This window comes from Heterodontus francisci, chromosome 32 (assembly GCF_036365525.1).
Source record: "Heterodontus francisci isolate sHetFra1 chromosome 32, sHetFra1.hap1, whole genome shotgun sequence".
NCBI classification, from domain to species: Eukaryota; Metazoa; Chordata; class Chondrichthyes; order Heterodontiformes; family Heterodontidae; genus Heterodontus; species Heterodontus francisci.
In genome coordinates, this window is record NC_090402.1 from 53,124,241 (window position 1) to 53,144,139 (window position 19,899).

General features: G+C 45.6%; 1 protein-coding gene across 1 annotated transcript in view; it reads right to left on the reverse strand.

Annotated features, from left to right (window-relative positions):
- The window catches only part of LOC137347517 (ciliary microtubule inner protein 2A-like), a 37,817-nt gene extending 18,419 nt beyond the window's left edge, over window positions 1-19,398 (reverse strand). The window contains exons 1-2 of the mRNA XM_068011970.1: window positions 19,346-19,398; window positions 10,874-11,094 (exon numbers count right to left, since the gene is read on the reverse strand). Of these exons, the coding sequence (XP_067868071.1) occupies window positions 10,874-11,094; window positions 19,346-19,398 (274 nt within the window). The remainder of the gene's footprint in view (window positions 1-10,873; window positions 11,095-19,345) is intronic.
- Between the last annotated feature and the right edge of the window lie 501 nt (window positions 19,399-19,899).

Consider the following 19,899-nt stretch of genomic DNA (forward strand, 5'->3'; position numbering starts at 1 on the left):
ACATTTTGTGCCCTTGCCACCCTCAGTGCTTCCTCCAAGTGGCGTTCAACATGGAGGAGTACTAACTCATCAGCTGAGGGAGGGCGGTAGATGGTAATCAGTAGGAGGTTACCTTGCCCATGTTTGATCTGATGCCATGAGACTTCATGGGGTCCAGAGTCGATGTTGAGGACTCCCAGAGCAACTCCCTTCCTACTGTAGACCACTGTGCCACCACGTCTGCTGGGTCTGTCCTGCCGGTCGGACAGGACATATCCAGGGATAGTGATTGCAGTGTCTGGGACATTGTCTGTAAGGTATGATTCCGTGAGTATGACTATGTCAGGCTGTTGCTTGACTAGTCTGTGGGACAGCTCTCCCAACTTTGGTATAAGCCCCCAGATGTTAGTAAGGAGGACTTTGCAGGGTCGACAGGGCTGGGTTTGCCATTGTCGTTTCCGGTGCTTAGGTCGATGCCGGGTGGTCTGTCCGGTTTCATTCCTTTTTATTGACTTTGTAGCGGTTAGGTACAACTGAGTGGCTTGCTAGGCCATTTCAGAGGGCATGTAAGAGTCAACCACATCGCTGTGGGTCTGGAGTCACATGTAGGCCAGACCAGGTAAGGACAGCAGATTTCCTTCCCTAAAGGACATTAGTGAATCAGATGGGTTTTTACAACAATTGACAATGGTTTTATGGCCATCATTAGACTAGCTTTTAATTCCAGAGTTTTCTTAATTAAATTCAAATTCCACCTTCTGCTATGGTGGGATTCAAACCCATGTCCCCAGAGAAATACCCTGGGTCTCTGGGTTACTAGTCCAGTGATAATACTACGATGCCACCGCCTCCCCCTGTGGAATCGTCTCCAATTCCATCCCATCATGGGCAATGAGTGCCAGGTCATTTCCACTTGCTGTGTAAAAATGTTCTTCCTCACATTCGTCCTGCATCTCTTGCCCAAACCTTAAATCTATGTCCCCTAGTCCTTGTACCATCAGTTAATGGGAACAGCTTTTCCTTGTCATCTTATTTAAGCCTGTCATAATCTTGTACACTTCTATCAAATCTCCCCTCAATTGCCTTTGCTCCAGGGGAACAACCCCAGCTTTTTCAACCTAACCTTGTAATTAAAATCCCCAATCCCTGGAACCATTCTAGCAAATTTCCTTTGCACCCTCTCCAGGAACCTCACATCCTTCCTAAAGTGTGGTGATCAAAACTGGACACAATTCTCTAGTTGGGGCCTAACCCGAGCTTTATAAAGGTTCAGTATAACTTCCTTGCTTCTGTACTCTATGCCTCTATTTATGAAGCCCAAGATCCCATATGCTTTGTTAACCACTCTCAATATGTTCTGCCACCTTCAAAGATTGATGCATACGCACTCCCAACTCTCTCTGTTCCTGCACACTCTTTAGCACTGCTCCATTAAGTCTACATTGCCTCACCCTATCCCTTCTGCCACAATACATCACTTCACAATTGTCTGTATTAAATTCTATCTGCCACTTGTCTGCCCATTCTGCTAGCCTATCTATGTCTTGTTGCAAGCAGCACGTATCATCCTCACTGTTTGCCACACTTCCAAGTTTGGTATCATCGGCAAATGTTAAAATTCTACTCTGTATTCCAAGATCTAAGTCATTTATATATAGCAAAAAAAGCAGTGGTCCTAGCACTGACCCTTGGGAACACCACAGTCCACCATCCTCCAGTCTGAGAAACAACTATGTACAATAACTCGCCGTTTTCTGTCCTTGAGCCAAATGTTTATCCAATTGGACACTGACCCTTGCATTTCATGAGCCTCAAATTTGTTAACCAGCCGTTTATGTGTTACTTTATCAACACTTTCTTAAAATCCATGTAGACAACACCCACCGTATTACCTTCATCAACCTGCTCTGTTACTTCATCAAAAAATCTATTAGATTAGTCAAGCATGATCTGTGCTACCTATCCTTAATTAACTCAAACTTCTCCAAGTGTCTGTTGATTTTTTTCCCTGATTATTGTTTTTAAAACCTTACTCAACACGGATGTCAAACTAACTGGCCTATAGTTGACAGGACTGCCCATACACCCTTTCTTGAATAAGAGTGTCACATATGCTACCCTCCAATCCTTTGTCACTGCCCCCATATCTAGGGAAGATTAGAAGATGAAGATACACCCTTCTGCTATATCCACCTCCACTTCTTTTAGCAACCTGGGATACAAGCCTTCCACACCAGGTGACTTATCTACCCTAAACATAGCCAGCCTTTCCAATACCTTCTTCCTCTCAATTTACCCTATCCATTGCCTCTACTTTCTCCACTTCTACCGATACTTTTTTTTTTAGAGATACAGCACTGAAACAGGCCCTTCGGCCCACCGAGTCTGTGCTGACCAACAACCACCCATTTATACTAACCCTACAATAATCCCATATTCCCTACCACCTACCTACACTTAGGGGCAATTTACAATGGCCAATTTACCTATCACCTGCAAGTCTTTGGCTGTGGGAGGAAACCGGAGCACCCGGCGAAAACCTACGCGGTCACGGGGAGAACTTGCAAACTCCGCACAGGCAGTACCCAGAATCAAACCCGGGTCCCTGGAGCTGTGAGGCTACGGTGCTAACCACTGCGCCACTGTGCTGCCCACCCTCAAGTTTGTCAGACTCTTCTTCCTTAGTAAACACTGATACACAGTACTCATTAAGTATTCTAGCCTTGCCCTGTGCCTCTAAGTATATATTACCCTCTTTGTTCCTAATAGGCCCTATTCCAACTCCCACTGCCCACCTATTTACATGCTGGTAAAGGTTTTTGCGTTCCCTTTTATGTGTCTGCCATTCTATTCTCATATTCTCTCTTTTGCCAGTCTTATTTTCCTCTTCACCTCCCCTCTCAACTTATGGCCTGTTTCTCACTTGAATTAACCTGACGTGCATCATACACACTCTTTTTTTTGTTTCATCATAATCTCTAACTCCCTCGTCATCCAAGGAGCCCTGTTTTTGGATAGAAATATTAAACATTGAAAATAGGAGCAGGAGTAGGCCATTCGGCCCTTCGAGCCTGCACTGTGGTGGCGTAGTGTTATTGTCACTGGACTAGTAACCCAGAGACCCAGAGTATTGTTCTAGGAACATGGGTTCAAATCCCACCACAGCAGAAGGTGGAATTTGAATTCAATTAATAAATCTGGTATTAAAAGCTAGTCTAATGATGGCCGTGAATTCATTGTCGATTGTTGTAAAAGCCCATCTGGTTCACTAATGTCCTTTAGGGAAGGAAATCTGCTGTCCTTACCTGGTCTGGCCTACATGTGACTCCAGACCCACAGCAATGTGGTTGACTTTTACATGCCCTCTGAAATGGCCTAGCAAGCCACTCAGTTGTATATAACCGCTACAAAGGCAATAAAAAGGAACAAAACCGGACGGACCACCCGGCATCGACCTAGGCACCGGAAACGACAATGGCAAACCCAGCCCTGTCGACCCTGCAAAGTCCTCCTTACTAACAATTTGGGGGGTTGTGCCAAAGTTGGGAGAGCTGTCCCACAGACTAGTCAAGCAACAGCCTGACATAGTCATACTCACGGAATCATACCTTACAGACAATGTCCCAGACACTGCCATCACCATCCCTGGGTATGTCCTGTCCCACCGGCAGAACAGACCCAGCAGAGGTGGCAGCACAGTGGTCTACAGTAGGGAGGGAGTTGCCCTGGGAGTCCTCAACATTGACTCTGGACCCCATGAAGTCTCATGAATCAGGTCAAATATGGACAAGGAAACCTCCTGCTGATTACCACTTACTTACCGTCCTCCCTCAGCTGGTGACTCAGTGCTCCTCCATGTTGAACACCACTTGGAGGAAGCACTGAGGTTGGCAAGGGCACAGAATGTACTCTGGGTGGGGGACTTCAATGTCCATCACCAAGAGTGGCTCGGTAGCACTACTACTGACCGAGCTGGCCAAGTCCTAAAGGACATATCTGCTAGACTGGGTCTGCGGCAGGTGGTGAGGGAACCAACATGAGGGGAAAACATACTTGACCTTGTCCTCACCAATCTGCCTGCCGCAGATGCATCTGTCCATGACAATATTGGCAGGAGTGACCACCGCACAGTCCTTGTGGAGACGACATCCCGCCTTCACACTGAGGATACCCTCCTCCGTTTTGTGTGGCACTACCACCATGCTAAATGGGTTAGATTTTGAACAGATCTAGCAATGCAAAACTGGGCATCCATGAGGCGCTGTAGGTCATCATCAGCAGCAGAATTGTACTCAACCACAATCTGTAACCTCATGGCCTGGCATATCCCCCACTCTACCATTACCATCAAGCCAGGAGACCAACCCTGGTTCAATGAAGAGTGTAGGAGGGCATGCCAGGAGCAGCACCAGGCATACCTCAAAATGAGGGTGTCAACCTGGTGAAGCTACAACACAGGACTAATTGCATGCCAAACTGCATAAGCAGCATGCGATAGACAGAGCTAAGCAATCCCATAACCAACGGATCAGATCTAAGCTCTGCAGTCCTGCCACATCCAGCCGTGAATGGTGGTGGACAATTAAACAACTAACTGGAGGAGGTGGCTCCACAAATATCCCCATCCTCAATCATGGGGGAGCCCAGCACATCAGTGCAAAAGATAACGCTGAAGCATTTGCAAGTATCTTTAGCCAGAAGTGCAGAGTTGACGATCCATGGCCTCCTCCTGAAGTCCCCAGCATTACAGATGCCAGTCTTCAGCTAATTCAGTTCACTTCACGTGATATCAAGAAACAACTGAAGGCACTGGCTACTGTAAAGGCTATGGGCCCTGACAATATTCTGGCAATAGTGCTGAAGACCTGTGCTCCAGAACTTGCCGCACCCCTAGCCAAGCTGTTCCAGTACAGCTACAACACTGGCATCTGCCCGGCACTGTGGAAAATTGCCCAGGTATGTCCTGTACACAAAAAGCAGGACATGTCCAACCCGGCCAATTACTGTCCCATCAGCCTACTCTCAATCATCAGTAAAGTGATGGAAGGTGTAATCAACAGTGCCATCGTGGTTCTTGCTTAGCAATAACATGCTCAGTGACTATCAGTTTGGGTTCCGCCAGGGCAACTCAGCTCCTGACCTCATTACAGCCTTGGTTCAAAAATGGACAAAAGAGCTGAACTCAAGAGGTGAGGTGAGAGTGACTGCCCTTGATATCAAGGCAGCATTTGACCAAGTATGGCATCAAGGAGCCCTAGCAAAACTGAGGTCAATGGGAATCAGGGGGAAAACTCTCCGCTGGCTGGAGTCATACCTAACGCGAAAGAAGATGGTTGTGGTTGTTGGAGGTCAATCATCTGAGCTCCAGGACATCACTGCAGGAGTTCCTCAGGGTAGTGTCCTAGGCCCAACCATCTTCGGCTGCTTCATCAATGACCTTCCTTCAGTCATAAGGTCAGAAGTGGGGATGTTCACTGATGATTGCACAATGTTCAGCACCATTCGTGACTCCTCAGATACTGAAGCAGTCCGCGTAGAAATGCAGCAAGACTTGAACAATATCCAGGCTTGGGCTGATATGTGGCAAGTAACATTCGGGCCACACAAGTGCCAGGCAATGACCATCTCCAACAAGAGAGAATCGAACCATCTCCCCTTGGCATTCAACGGCATTACCATAGCAGAATCCCCCACTATCCTAGGGGCTACCATTGACCAGAAACTGAACTGGAGTAGCCATATAAATACCATGGCTACAAGAGCAGGTCAGAGGCTAGGAATCCTGCGGCGAGTAACTCACCTCCTGACTCCCCAAACTCCTGTCCACCATCTACAAGGCACAAGTCAGGAGTGTGATGGAATACTCTCCACTTGCCTGGATGGGTGCAGCTCCAACAACATTCAAGAAGCTCGACACCATCCAGGACAAAGCAGCCCGCTTGATTGGCACCCCATCTACAAACATTCACTCCCTCCACCACCAACGAAGCACAGTGGCAGCAGTGTGTACCATCTACAAGATGCACTGCATCAACGCACCAAGGCTCCTTAGACAGCACCTTCCAAACCCGCTACCTCTACCAACTAGAAGGACAAGGGCAGCAAATGCATGGGAACATGACCACCTGCAAGTTCCCCTCCAAGTCACACACCATCCTGATTTGGAACTATAATCGCTATTCCTTCACTGTCGCTGGGTCAAAATCCTGGAACTCCCTTCCTAACAGCACTGTGGGTGTACCTACCCCGCATGGACTGCAGCGGTTCAAGAAGGCAGTTCACCACCACCTTCTCCAGGGCAATTAGGGATGGGCAATAAATGCTGGCCTGGCCAGCGATGCCGACATCCCATGAATGAATAAAAAAAAACGATCATGGCTGATCGTCCAAACTCAGTACCCTGTTCCTGCTTTCTCCCCATATCCCTTGATTCCTTTAGCCCTAATAACTATATCTACCTCTTTCTTGAATATATTTCATGATTTGGACTCAACTGCTTTCTGTGGTAGAAAATTCCAAAGGTTCACCACTCTCTGGGTGAAGAAATCCCTCCTCATCTCAGTCCGAAATGGCTTACCCCTTATCCTTAGATTGTGACCCCTGCCATCGGGAACATCCTTCCTGTATCTAGTCTGTGCAGTCCTGTTAGAATTTTGTAGGTTTCTATGAGATCCCCTCTCATTCTTCTAAATTCTAGCAAATACTAGCCTAATCGACACATTCTCTCTGCATACGCCAGTCTTGCCAGCCCAGGAATCAGTCTGGTGCACCTTTGCTGCACTCCCTCCATACCAAGAGCATCCTTCCTCAGAGAACGAGACCAAAACTGCACACAATACTCCAGATGTGGTCTCACCAAGGCCTTGTATAATTGCAGCAAGACATCCTTGCTCCTGTACTCAAATCCTCTCGCTATGAAGGCCAATATACCATTTGCCGCCTTAACTGCCTGCTGCACCTGCATGCTTACTTTCAGCGACTGGTGCACAAGGACACCCAGGTCTCGCTGCACCTCCCCCTTTCACAATCTATCGCCGTTCAGATAATAATCTGCCTTTCTGTTTTTGTCACCAAAGTGGATAACCTCACATTTATCCACATTATACTGCATCTACCATGTATTTGCCCACACACTCAACCTGTCCAAATCACACTGGAGCTTCTCTGCATCCTCCTCACAGCTCACACTCCCACCCAGCTTTGTGTCGTCTACAAACTTGGATATATTACATTTAATTCCCTCATCTATATCAGTAACATATATTGTGAATAGCTGGGGTCCTAAAACTGATCCCTGCGGTACCCCACTAGTCACTGCCTGCCACTCGGAAAAAGACCTGTTTATTCCTACTCTTTGTTTCCTGTCTGCCAACCAGTTCTCTATCCATGTCAGTACCTTACCCCCAATCCCATGTGCTTTAATTTTGCATGCTAATCTCTTATGTAGGATCTTATCGAAAGCCTTCTGAAAGTCTAAATACACCACATCCACTGGTTCTCCCTTATCTATTCTACTAGTTACATCCTCAAAAAATTTCAGTAGATTTGTCAAGCATGATTGCCCTTTCGTAAATCTATGTTGACTTTGTCTGATCATGTCATTGTTTTCCAAATGCTCTGTTATTACATCTTTTATACGGACTCTAGCATTTTTCCCACTACTGAAGTCAGGCTAACAGGTCTATAACTCCCTGTTTTCTCTCTTTTTTTTAAATAGTGGGGCTACATTAGCTACCCTCGAATCCATTGGAACTGTTCCAGAGTCTATAGAATTTTGAAAAATGACAAGCAATGCATCTACTATTTCAAGGGCCACTTCCTTAAGTACTCTGGGATGTAAATTATCAGGTCCTGGGGATTTATCGACCTTCAATCCCATCAATTTCCCTAACACCATTTCCCTACTAATACTGATTTCATACAGTTCCTCCTTCTCACTAGACCCTACGTTCCCCAACATTTCTGGGTGGTAATTTGTGTCCTCCTTTGTGAAGACAGAACCAAAGTATGTATTTAATTGGTCTGCTATTTCTTTGTTCCCCGTTATAAATTCCCCCGTTACTGACTGTAAGGGACCTACATTTGTCTTCACTAATCTTTTTCTCTTCACATATCTATAGAAGCTTTTACAGTCATTTTTATGTTCTCTGAAAGCTTACTCTCATACTCTATTTTCCCCTACTTTATCAATTCCATTGTCCTCCTTTGCTGAATTCTAAACTGCTCCCAATCCTCAGGTTTGCTGCTTGTTCTGGCCATTTTATATTTCTCCTCCTTGGATCGAACACTATCCCTAATTTCTTTTGTAAGCCACCGTTGAACCACCCTTACTGTTTTATTTTTGCACCAGACAGGAATGAGCAATTATTGTAATTCATCCATGTGCTCTTTAAATGCTAGCCATTGCCTATCCACTGTCAACCCTTTAACTAACGATCCCCTATCTATCATATCCAACTCACGCCTCATACCTTCATAGTTTCCTTTATTTAGATTCAGAAGCATAACCCATTGTTCAAATACAGTTTTTCCTATCAGTCTTTGGTTCCATTTTATCCTGGCTAGATCCCTTCTCATCACTTTGAAATTAGCCCTCTTCCAATCTAGCTGATCTACCTTATATCGTTCCTTACTTTTCCGCATTACGAGTCTAAACCTTATGATGATCACTCTTACCTAAGTGCTCCCCCACAGACACTTGGCCCATTTGGCCCACCTCATTCCTCAGCACAAAATCCAACAATACCTCCTATATAGTTGGGCCGAGAAAGTACTGATCAAGGATGTCCTCCCGGACACAATCCAGAAATTCCTCCCCCCCCTCCTTTCCCTTTACTCTAAAATTATCCCAATTGAAATTTGGGTAATTAAAATCCCCCTAATATCACTACTTGCACTTGCATATTTCTGTGATTTCCCTGCAGATTTGCCCCTCTATTTCTCTCACTATTTAGAGGCCCATAGAATATTCCCAGTAGCATGACCATCCCCTTTTTGCTTCTCAATTCTAACCAAATGGATTCTGTCCTTGTGTCCTCTTTCCAACACTACAATGTGTTCTCTAATCAGTACTCCACCCACCTCCCTTTCTCCCTTCTCTATCTTTTCTGAACACTTTATATTCTTGTATATTAAGCACCCAGTCCTCACCATTTTTAAGCCACATTTCTGTTATTGCCGCTACAGCATATTCCCATACTACTATTTGTGCTTGTAGCTTACCAACCTTATTCACCACACTTTCTGTATTTACATACGTGCATTGTAATCCTGTCTTTGCATTAAAGCCTGGCTACCCAACCCGTACCCGTGAAGACCCGACTACATGTGTTGGGTTCGGGTTGAAATTCCCAGTCCAGCATTCGGGCTTGGGTTGGGTCAGGCTGGACAGTGCTGCTTATGGGAAATCAGGGGATCAGGCTTACCCATGATTCCCCACAACTCCAGCTGCAGGAATAGCCTGCTGCTGGAACAGTTGGGAGATTCGGGTCGGGTCGGGCATGAAAAAAATTAAAGAGCTCGGCCTCGGGTTGGGTTTGGGTTGGCTGTGCTCGGGTCAGGCCTGGGCTGGGTTTTAATTTTATACCCGCAACAGGCTTTACTTTGCATTCTTTGTAGCCCTTCTCAGTCCACTCCTATCCAATATGGAACTACTCCCTTCTCTTGTACTGTCGAACACTCTCACATTATGCACCTTATGCTCTTTCCACTTCTACATGCTGGTGCTCAACCCCCCACGAGCACATTGGTCCCAGTCCTGTTGAGGTGCAACCCGTCCCTTTTGAATAGGTACCTTCTGCTCCAGAACTGGTCCCAATGTCCCAAGAATCTGAAGCCCTCCCTCCTGCACCATGCTTCAGGCCATGCATTATCCTCCCTATCTTCCTATTTCTACTCTCGCTAGTGTGTGGCACTGGGAGTAATGCAGAGATTACTACCTTCGAGGCCCTTCTCTTTAACTTTCTCTCTCGCTCCTGAAAATCTGACCATAGGACTTCAATACCTGCCCTTGTGATGTCGTTGGTACCGACGTGTACCACAACTTTTGGCTCACTCCCTTCCCCCTGCAGAATATCCTACAGCCTCTCCATGATGTTCTTTACCCTGGCAGCAGGGAGGCTACACACCATGCAGGTCTCACAATGACGGTTCCAGAAATGCATATCTCCCTGATTATGGAATATCCTATAACAATTGCATTTCTACACTTTGCTGCTCCCTCTTGTACAGTCCCTTGCTTATTGGCGCCATGTTCTGGACTGCATTCCTTCAGGGTATCGTTACTTCCAGCAGTCTCCAATTCTTAGTAGCTGTTTGAGAGTGGCATACACGCTGAAGACTCCTGCCTCTTCCCAGTCTTCCGGATGGCTACCACCTGAACTGTTACTGCCTGTGGGGTGACCACCTCCTGTAAAATACAATCCAGAAAACTGTCCTGCTCCCTAATGCTCGGCAGTGACTCCAGTTGCCCCTCAAGCTGAAGCAGCTGCAGACACTTCCTACACACATGGGATGTGGAATGTTGGTCTTCATCTCAAGGGGGCTGGAATAAAAAGAGGTGGAAGTTTTATTACAGTTATGGGTTTCACATTTTTGAATTTTTAACCCCTCCTGCCCCTCTCTTGCTCATTCTGGGTTAAAGTTCACCCCTGGAGTCCAGTTGTGTTTTGAAGTCCTCCCATACCCTGTAAAAGTGACCAAGCTGAGGGAAGGAGCTGTCAATGGTTGCCATTGCTTCATAACTGGATGGAAAAGCATTTACTGTCTGGCAATGTTGGGAAACAGAACTGCCCGAGGTGAAACATATTTGAGTCCTGCTGATGATACTGTTGTGTGGAATGTTACAAAGCGTTGGTATGTTTATCAGATCCATGTCCTACTTGGTGTGACCCACCAGTGTAGCCTGGGACGAGTTTCTGTGGGTGGATCTGATCCGACACATCAGGAGGGCAATATTCCTCGTATTCTGGAAGGCAATCATCTGGAGGCGCAGTCTTTGGCAACAGGATTGATTGGTTAGCTCTTGCGGTTTGGGGATCCTTCAGGATATCATGGGTAGTTTTCCCATAAGTCTTGCCAAAACGGAATGGGATTGTCTGGGCATACCCTCCATATCTATACAGGAGACAAAAGCAAACATCATTTCAGAGCAGGCTGCAGACAACAGCTCTTTACTCAACTGTCACCCCAATGCAAATAGTCAACTGTATATGGGTTCTGAATGATTTGGCACCCCATGGTAGCTGTGTGATGCCCAGGGGACAATGGACTCTGGATGGCCTGCAATTCTTGTTGGCAGGTGGTGGCAGCACAATCCTTGTCTGGTACCTCCTCCTTCCTGACTCTGATGGACACTGAAAGGTGGACACAGTCTTTAATGGACACACTAAAAGATGCAAACAGCCTCAAACAGTCGTACACACGGAAAGGTACATTTGGTATCTGTAGCGCTGAAAATACAACGCTATACAACTGAATTTTGCAGATTGTTGCATTCAGTGTGTATATCTGTTACATGCTCATACTGAATAGGTATACTCATTGAATAGTTTACAATATTTCTAACAGATAAAGACTGAATTGTGCATTCAGCCTCTAATAGATATATATGCGCACTAAATAGCACACAGAGACTCTAATAGATATACACAGGGAATGTCAACCTTGGCTCAGTGGGTAGCATTCTTGCCTCTGAGTCAGAAGGTTCTTGGTTCAAGTTTCATTCCAGGACTTGAGCTCAAAAATCAAGGCTGACGCTCCAATTCAGTGCTAAGGGAACGCTGCACTGTTGGAGGTGCCCACTCAGGTAGAGCTAAAAGATCCCATGGAACTATTTCAAAGATGAGTGGGAGAGTTATTTCTGGTGTCCTGGGCCAATGTTTATCTCTCAATCAACATCACAAAACAGATTATCTGGTCAATATCACACTGGTCAACGTCTAACTGATGTGCAACATACTAAATGCATCCTGCAGGTTAATTCTCAGTATTCTGGCAGCAGTCATGATACCTTCATTATGTAGAAATCCACTGCACCATCAGCATTGAAGACACCATGGTATACCAGAGGGTAGCTCATGATTCCTTTGCGCAACTTATGCACATGTGGGCAAGATGTATATAACGACAGCCATGTCACCACATGGAATGTCAATGAGCTTGCATGATGTCAGTCCAAGCTTCCACTGCAGCACTCAAATATTGAGTGACTTCTGCTTGTGCTGCAATGGAAGCTGAGACATTAGGCATCAGGTGCTGCAATATGGTTGGGTCCACAAGATTTTTATGGAGTTGGCCACCACTTCCATTTTGAAAAGACTGAGAAAAGCCCTGTGCTGAGTTGATGCCAGACTTCTCCAAGCTCCTTGACAGTGGCTGCAGGCTTGCTAATGCATCAAGTGTTTCAGTGTGCATACCCAGCAGCTTTTTCTGTAGCCATCCCATTGCAGTTCATATCGGAGTTGTCTGGCAGCAGTCATGATACCTTCATTCTGCAGCAGTCTGCTAAACCATTTGTACGAAGTATGCTTGCTGTCTACATTGGAAGTAAAGGATGAAGATTAATCGCGCATAGTGATCCCTGAGCCAGTTCTTGGGTCTTTTTGAGTTTCACGGCCACTGCCTCTAATAGATACACACACTGAACGCACTGAACAGTACGCACAGTCTCATCAGACCAACCAGAGGTGGCACAGTGGTATGCAGTTGTGAGGGAGTGGCCCTGGGAAAGCTCAACATTGACTCCAGATCCCATGAAGTCTCATGGCATCAGGTCAAACCTCCAGCTGATTACCACCAACCACTCTCCCTCATCTGATGAATCAGTGCTCCTCCACGTTGAAAATTACTTGGAAGAAGCACTGAGGGTGGCAAGGGCACAGAATGTACTCTAGGTTGAGTAGCACCATTACTGACTGAGCTGGCCGAGTCCTAAAGGATATAGTTGCTATACCGGGTCTGTGGCACGTGGTGACAGAACCAACAAGAGGGAAAAACTAACTTGACCTCATCCCCACAAATCTACCTGTTATAGATGCATCTGTCCAGCACAGTAGTAGTAGCAGTAATCACTGCACTGTCCTTGTGGAGATGGAGTCCTGTCTTCACACTGAGGATATTCTCCATCATGTTGTGTGAAATTACAACCATGCTAAATGGGAAAGATTCAGATCATATCGAGCAGCTCAAAACTGGGATTCCATGAAGGGCTGTGAACCATCAGAAGTGGCAGAATTGTATTCAACCGCAATCTGTAACCTCATGGCCCGGCATATCTCTCATTCTACCATTTCCATCAAGCCGGGGGATCAACTCTGGTTCAATGAGGAGTGTAGGAAAACATACCAGGAGCAGCATCTTCAGCTGCTTCATCAATGATCTTCCATCCATCATAAGGTCATAAAAATGAGATGCCTACCTGGTGAAGCTACAATGCAGGACTACCTGTATGGTAAACAGTGGAAGCAGCATGCAATAGAAGAGCTAAGCGATCCCACAATGAACAGATCAGATCTAAGCTCTGCAGTCTCCTGCCACATCCAGTCGTGAATGGTGGTGGACACTTAAACAACTAATGGGAGGAGGAGGCTTCACAAACATCCCCATCCTCAATGATAGCGTAGTCCAACATGTCAGTACAAAAGACAAGGCTGAAGTACTTGCAACTGTCTTCAGCCAGAAGTGCTGAGTGGAGGATCCATCCTGGCCTCCTCCTTAGGCCCCCAGCATCGCAGATGTCAGTCTTCAGCCAATTCAATCCACTCCACGTGATATCAAGAAACAGCTGAAGGCACTGGATACAGCAAAGGTTATGGGCCCTGACAACATCCTGGCTCTAGTACTGAAGACTTTTGCTCTAGAACTAGCCACGCCCTGAGCCAAGCTATTCCAGTACAGCTACAACATTGGCATCTATCCAACAATGTGGAAAATTGCCCAGGTGTGTCCTGTCCACAAAAAGCTGGACAAATCAATCCAAACAATTACTGCTCCATCAGTCTACTCTCAATCACCAGCAAAGTGATGGAAGGGGTCATTAGCAGTGCTATAAGTGGCACTTACTCAGCAATAACCTGCTCATTGATTCTCAGTTTGGGTTCTGCTAGGACCATACAGCTCCAGACCTCATTACAGGCTTGGTCCAAACATATACAAAAGAGCTGAATTCCAGAGGTGAAGTGAGACTGACTGCCCTTGACATCAAAGCAGCAATAGACCAAGTGTGGCATCAAGGAGCGCTAGGAACAATTGAAGTCAATGGGAATCAGGGGGAAAACTCTCCACTGATTGAAGTCATATCTAGCACAAAGGAAGATGGTTGTACTTGTTGGAAGCCAATCATCTCAGTCCCAGGACATCATTGCATGAGTTCCTCAGGGTAGTGTCCTCAGCCCAACCATTTTCAGCTGTTTCCTCAATGATCTTCCATCCATCATAAGGTCAGAAGTGGGTATGTTTGCTGATGATTGTATATTGTTCAGTACCATTCGCAACTCCTCAGATGCTGAAATAGTCTGTGCCCCCATGCAGCAAGACCAGGACAACATTCAGGCTTGGGCTGATTAGCAAGTAACATTCATGCCACACAAGTGTCAGGCAATGACCATCTCCAAAAAGAGAAACACTAACCATCTCCCCTTGACATTCAATGGCATTACCATCGCTGAATCCCCCACCACCAACATCCTGGGGGTTTCCATTGACCAGAAACTTGACCAGGCCATATAAATACTGTTGTTACAAGAACAGGTCAGAGGCTGGGAATTCTGTGATGAATAACTCACTTCCTGACTCCCCAAAGCCTGTCCACCATCTACAAGGCATGTCAGGAGTGTGATGGAATACTCTCCACTTGCCTAGATACTCAAGGACCTCAAAGTCATCTAGGACAAATAGCTGCTTGACCAGAATCCCATTCACCACCTTCAACATTCACTCTCTTCACACCGATGCACAGTAGCAGCAGTGTGTACCATCTACAAGATGCACTGCAGCAACTCACCAAGGCTCCTTCGACGACATCTTTCAAACCCTGGATCTCTACCACAAAGTAGAACAAACACATGAGAACATCACAACCTGCAAGTTCCCCTCCAAGTTACACACTATCGCGACTTGGAAATATATCACTGTTCCTTAAGTGTGTCTGGGTCAAAATCCTGGAACTTCCTCCCTAACAGCACTGTGGGTATGCCTACACCAGAAGGACTGCAACAGTTCAAGAAAGTGGCTCACCACCACGTTCTTAAGGGAAATTAGGGTTGGGCAATAAATGTTGGCCCTGCCATTGATGCTCACATCCCATTAATGAATAAAAAAAGGTATGTCCTGCCCTTCAGGAAAAATCCAATCCGGCCAATTTCCGCCCCATCGGTCTATGCTCACCCATCAGCAAAGTGATGGAAGGTACCATATACAGTATTGTCAAGCAGCACTTACTCAGCAATAATCCTACCCACTGATGCTCAATTTGGGTTCAGCCGGGGCCCCTCGGCTCCAGACCTCAGTACAGTCTTCGTCCAAACATGTGCAAAAGAACTGAATTCCAGAGGTGAGGTGAGAATATCTACCCTTGACATCAAGGCAGTATTTGATTAAGTGTAGCATCAAGGAGCCCTAGCAGAATTGAAGTCAATGAGAATCAGGGGGAAGCTCCCACTAGCTGGAGTCCTAGCTAGCACAAAGGAAGGTGATTGTGGTTGTTGGAGGGCAATCATCTCCACCCCAGTACATTGCGACAGGAGTTCCTCAGGGTTAGTGACCTTGGCCCAACCATCTTCAGCTGCTTCATGAATGACCTTTCCTGCAACATAAGGTCAGAACTGGAGGTGTCCACTGATGATTGCACAATGTTCAATTCCATTTGCAACTCCTTAGATAATGAAGCAGTCTGTGCCCGCTTGCAACAAGACCTGGGCAACATTCAGACTTGGGCTGATAAGTGGCAACGACAACCATTTTTATTTATATAGCTCCTAGACATCATAAAATGTTCCAAGGCACTTAACATTTAACAATGCAAGTAACATTTGTACCATACAATTGGCAGGCAATGACCAACTCCAACAAGTAACCACCTCTCCTTGACATTCAATGACATTATCATCACTGATTTCTCCATCATCAACCTCCTGGAGGTCACCATCAACCAGAAACTGGCCCAACCACTTAAATACTATGGCTATTAGAGCAGGTCAGAGGCTGGGTATCCTGCAGCGAGTAACTTACCTCCTGACTCCCTAAAGCCTGTTCACCATCTACAAGGCACAAGTCAGGAGTGTGAAGGAATTCTCTCCACTTTCCTGGATGAGTGCAACTCCAGCAACACTCAAGAAGTTGAACACCATTCAGGGAAATGCAGCTTTCTTAATGGGAACCCCATCTTAAATATTCAGTCCCTCCACCACTGGCGCACAGTGGCAGCAGTGTGTACCATCTACAGGATGCACTGCAGCAACTTGCCAAGGCTCCTTCAATAGCACTTTCCAAACCCGCAACCACCTAGAAGAACAAGGGCAGCAGATGCCTGGGAACATCACCTGCAAGTTCCTCTCCAAGTCACACACCATCCTGACTTGGAACTATGTCACTGTTCCTTCACTGTCACTGGGTCAAAAACCTGGAACTCTCATCCTAACAGCACTGTGGGTGTACCTACAACACATGGACTGCAGCGTTCAAGAAGGCGACTCACCACCAGTTTCTCACGGGTAATTAGGGATGGACAATAAATGCTGTCCTTGCCAGCGATGCCCACATCCCATGAATGAATTTTTAAAAAACTTGGCACACTGAGTTCATAATTACTGCTAAACAGGCTTATTGGTCATGCAAGAGTAAATGTATATTAGTTGATTGTCAAATTTCTCCATCATTATAAGAAATTCCACATGTTTTAATTTTTTACAGTTTGTTTATGATATTTTATCTTCTATCTTATTTCCATGTGTATGCCCAATCATTTATTTTGCTATTTGTAAAATTTTAAATTAAAAATGAAGGACATTCAGTGTTTTTTACTTCCTGGTTTATTGTTTATGAGAATACTCCAATGTGATTATCTGGTTAAGCTGGAAATACTCAGCAGGTCTGGAAGCATCTGTGGAAAGAGAAGCAGAGTTAACGTTTCAGGTCAGTGACCCTTCTTCAGAACTGGCAAATATTAGAAATGTAAAAGGTTATAAGCAAGTAAAGCAGGGGCGGGGCAAGAGATAACAAAGGAGAAGGTGTAGATAGAACAAGGTCACAGAATAGCTGACCAGAAGGTCGTGGAGCAAAGGCAAACAATATGTTAATGGTGTGTTGAAAGACAAAGCATTAGTACAGAGAGGGTGTTAACGGACTGAAAATTGAACAGCCGCAAGTGCAAACATGAAAAAAAACAGTGGGTAAGCAAACTGAACAAACTAAGATAAAATAAAATTTAAAAAATTTATTAAAAAAAAGAAAAAGGAAAAATAACTAAAAATTAAAATAAAAAAGGAGGCCAGTCATGCTCTGAAATTATTGAACTCAAAGTTCAGTCCGGCAGGCTGTAGCGTGCCTGATCGGTAAATGAGATGCTGTTCCTCGAGCTTGTGTTATGTTCACTGGAACACTGCAGCAATCCCCAGGACAGGGGTGTGAGCATGAGAGCAGGGTGTGGGGTGTTGAAATGGCAAGCAACCGGAAGCAGGAGCTCTGCTTCTCTCTCCACAGATGCTGCCAGACCTGCTGAGTATTTCCAGCATTTCTTGTTTTTATTTCAGATTTCCAGCATCCGCAGTATTTTGCTTTTATTATTATGATGATTTGGTTACCCTGATTAATGACATCACTGTTGCTGGCTGCCTGGAGAGCCCCTTGATTTCGTGCCAGATTCAAACTGATGTCAAGAAAGGGAAAATCCACACTACAGAAGTCATTAGATCTTTGTGGGCAGCTTTCTTGGAGGTCAGCAGCGAGCGCTTCTAATAGGTTTACACACTGAATGATCAGCATTGATGCAATTGAATGCCTCAATGGGCTGAATGGGCAACTTCTCTTCCTAATGTTTCCAAGCGGAATTAGGAAACATTTGAAATCAAACCATATGATAACAAATAACTGCACGGAGGCATCAAGAGATAGAGAGGCATAGAGTACTGATCACTGGTCACTGACATAGAAACAGAAAGTGCTAGTTCTGAACAGTTCTGATGAAAGGTCATCAGCCTGAAATGTAAACTCTGTTCATTCTCCACAGATGCAGCCAGACTTATTGAGTGTTCCCAGCATCTGCAGTACTTTTCTCTTGTAATGGTAACTGGCACCCATCTTTTCATTGTGTGTTGTCACCCACAGTCATTCTCAAACCCTTGTAAACCTTTTAGAAAAGTAGCCAGGAGCAGCAGCCAGTAATACACCAGGGCTCTATTCATTTATCAGTGCAGAGCTCATTTTGCCCAAATCTAGTTCACCTTTAATGCAGAATAAAATTCCTAGACGCTTCACAGGAGCGTAATCAAAGAAAAAATGGACTGCAAGCCTAAGAAGGAGATATTAGGAATGACGAGAAGCTGGATCAAAGTGGTGAATTTTAAGAAGGAGGAGAATGAGTTGGAGAGGCAGAGAGGTTTAGGGATAGAATTCCAGAGCTTCAGACCTTGATGGTTGAAGGCACGGCCACCAACAGTGGAACGAAGTGAAAGGCAAATGCACAGGAGGCCAGAGAGAAAGGAAAGCAGAATTCTTGGTGAAGTGTGGTTGCAGAACTCAAGGAGTTTACTAAGATAGGGAGGCGGGGGAGCGAGGCAATGAAGAGATTTAAACACAAATATGGAAATTTTAAATTTGAGGGATCAAGTGAGGGAACGTGAATTTGCAGGAACTTCATTACTGGGTCCACAAGAACAGCAGGGAACAGATTCGATTCCACATCACCCACTCAACCTCCAGAGAATGTGGAAATATCTCCCAATGTAGATCAATTAGCACAAGAATGATGGGTGAGATAGGATTGGGTTTAAGGTTTGGATGAGCTGAAGTTTGTGGAGGGTGCAAGATGGGACAACAGCAGAGCATTGAAATAGTTGAGTTTGCAGATGACAAAGGCATGGATGAAGGTTACAGCAAATGACAGTCTGAGGCAGGGGCAGAGATGGGCAATGCTACTGAGGTGATGGAGAGGATGTGGGGTGGAATATGGACTAAAGACTGATCAGTGGTGGTTCTTAACAGGTCTTTCATGCAGTAAAACCAAAAGCAAAATACTGTTGATGCTAGAAATCTGAAATCTGAACAGAAAATGCTGGAAATACTCGACAGGTCAGGTAGTCTTGATGCAGTAATTCACTTGTTTTATGTCCTGTTAAGGTGCTTCTATTCACAGTCTGAGAGTGTGACTTACCCAGGTATATAATGTGGTTCTGGGGTGAAGAGAGACTGTTTCTGAGTATGCATCCTCTTGATGCAGGTCTGGTGCTAATTGTTGGATGTTTAGGAGCCTCAGGGCTTTCTTACTGTCAGTGTTAAGCAGTTACTTAGCAACCATCTTACAGTACCCATGACAACAGCATTGGCACCACTGCTAGTCAGCAGTCCTCAACCTGCTGCTTGATGCTGAGGTGGTCTTTGGGTAAAAGGACACCGACCTTGCAGCAAAAATGATGGGCTCATCGATCCCATTCCGGTCACACTGGCCAAAAGTAACTGTAGATAACAACGGCCATTTGTTATGTGTAACACATAATGCGGGCAATTCAATATCCCGCAAGCCTGCCTATCGGCACCACTTTGGTAAAGAGAAATATTTCCCTCATGGCAGCCAAGCCTTTCAAACACTTCTCGCACAATACCAAGTAAGGAGTATGTTGCAACAGGGACTGGAATGTGTGGGAACACACATCCCAACCCCAGCAGAGCAGCAAGCCCTGAACCAAGCCCTGCAAGCCCAACAAGGAA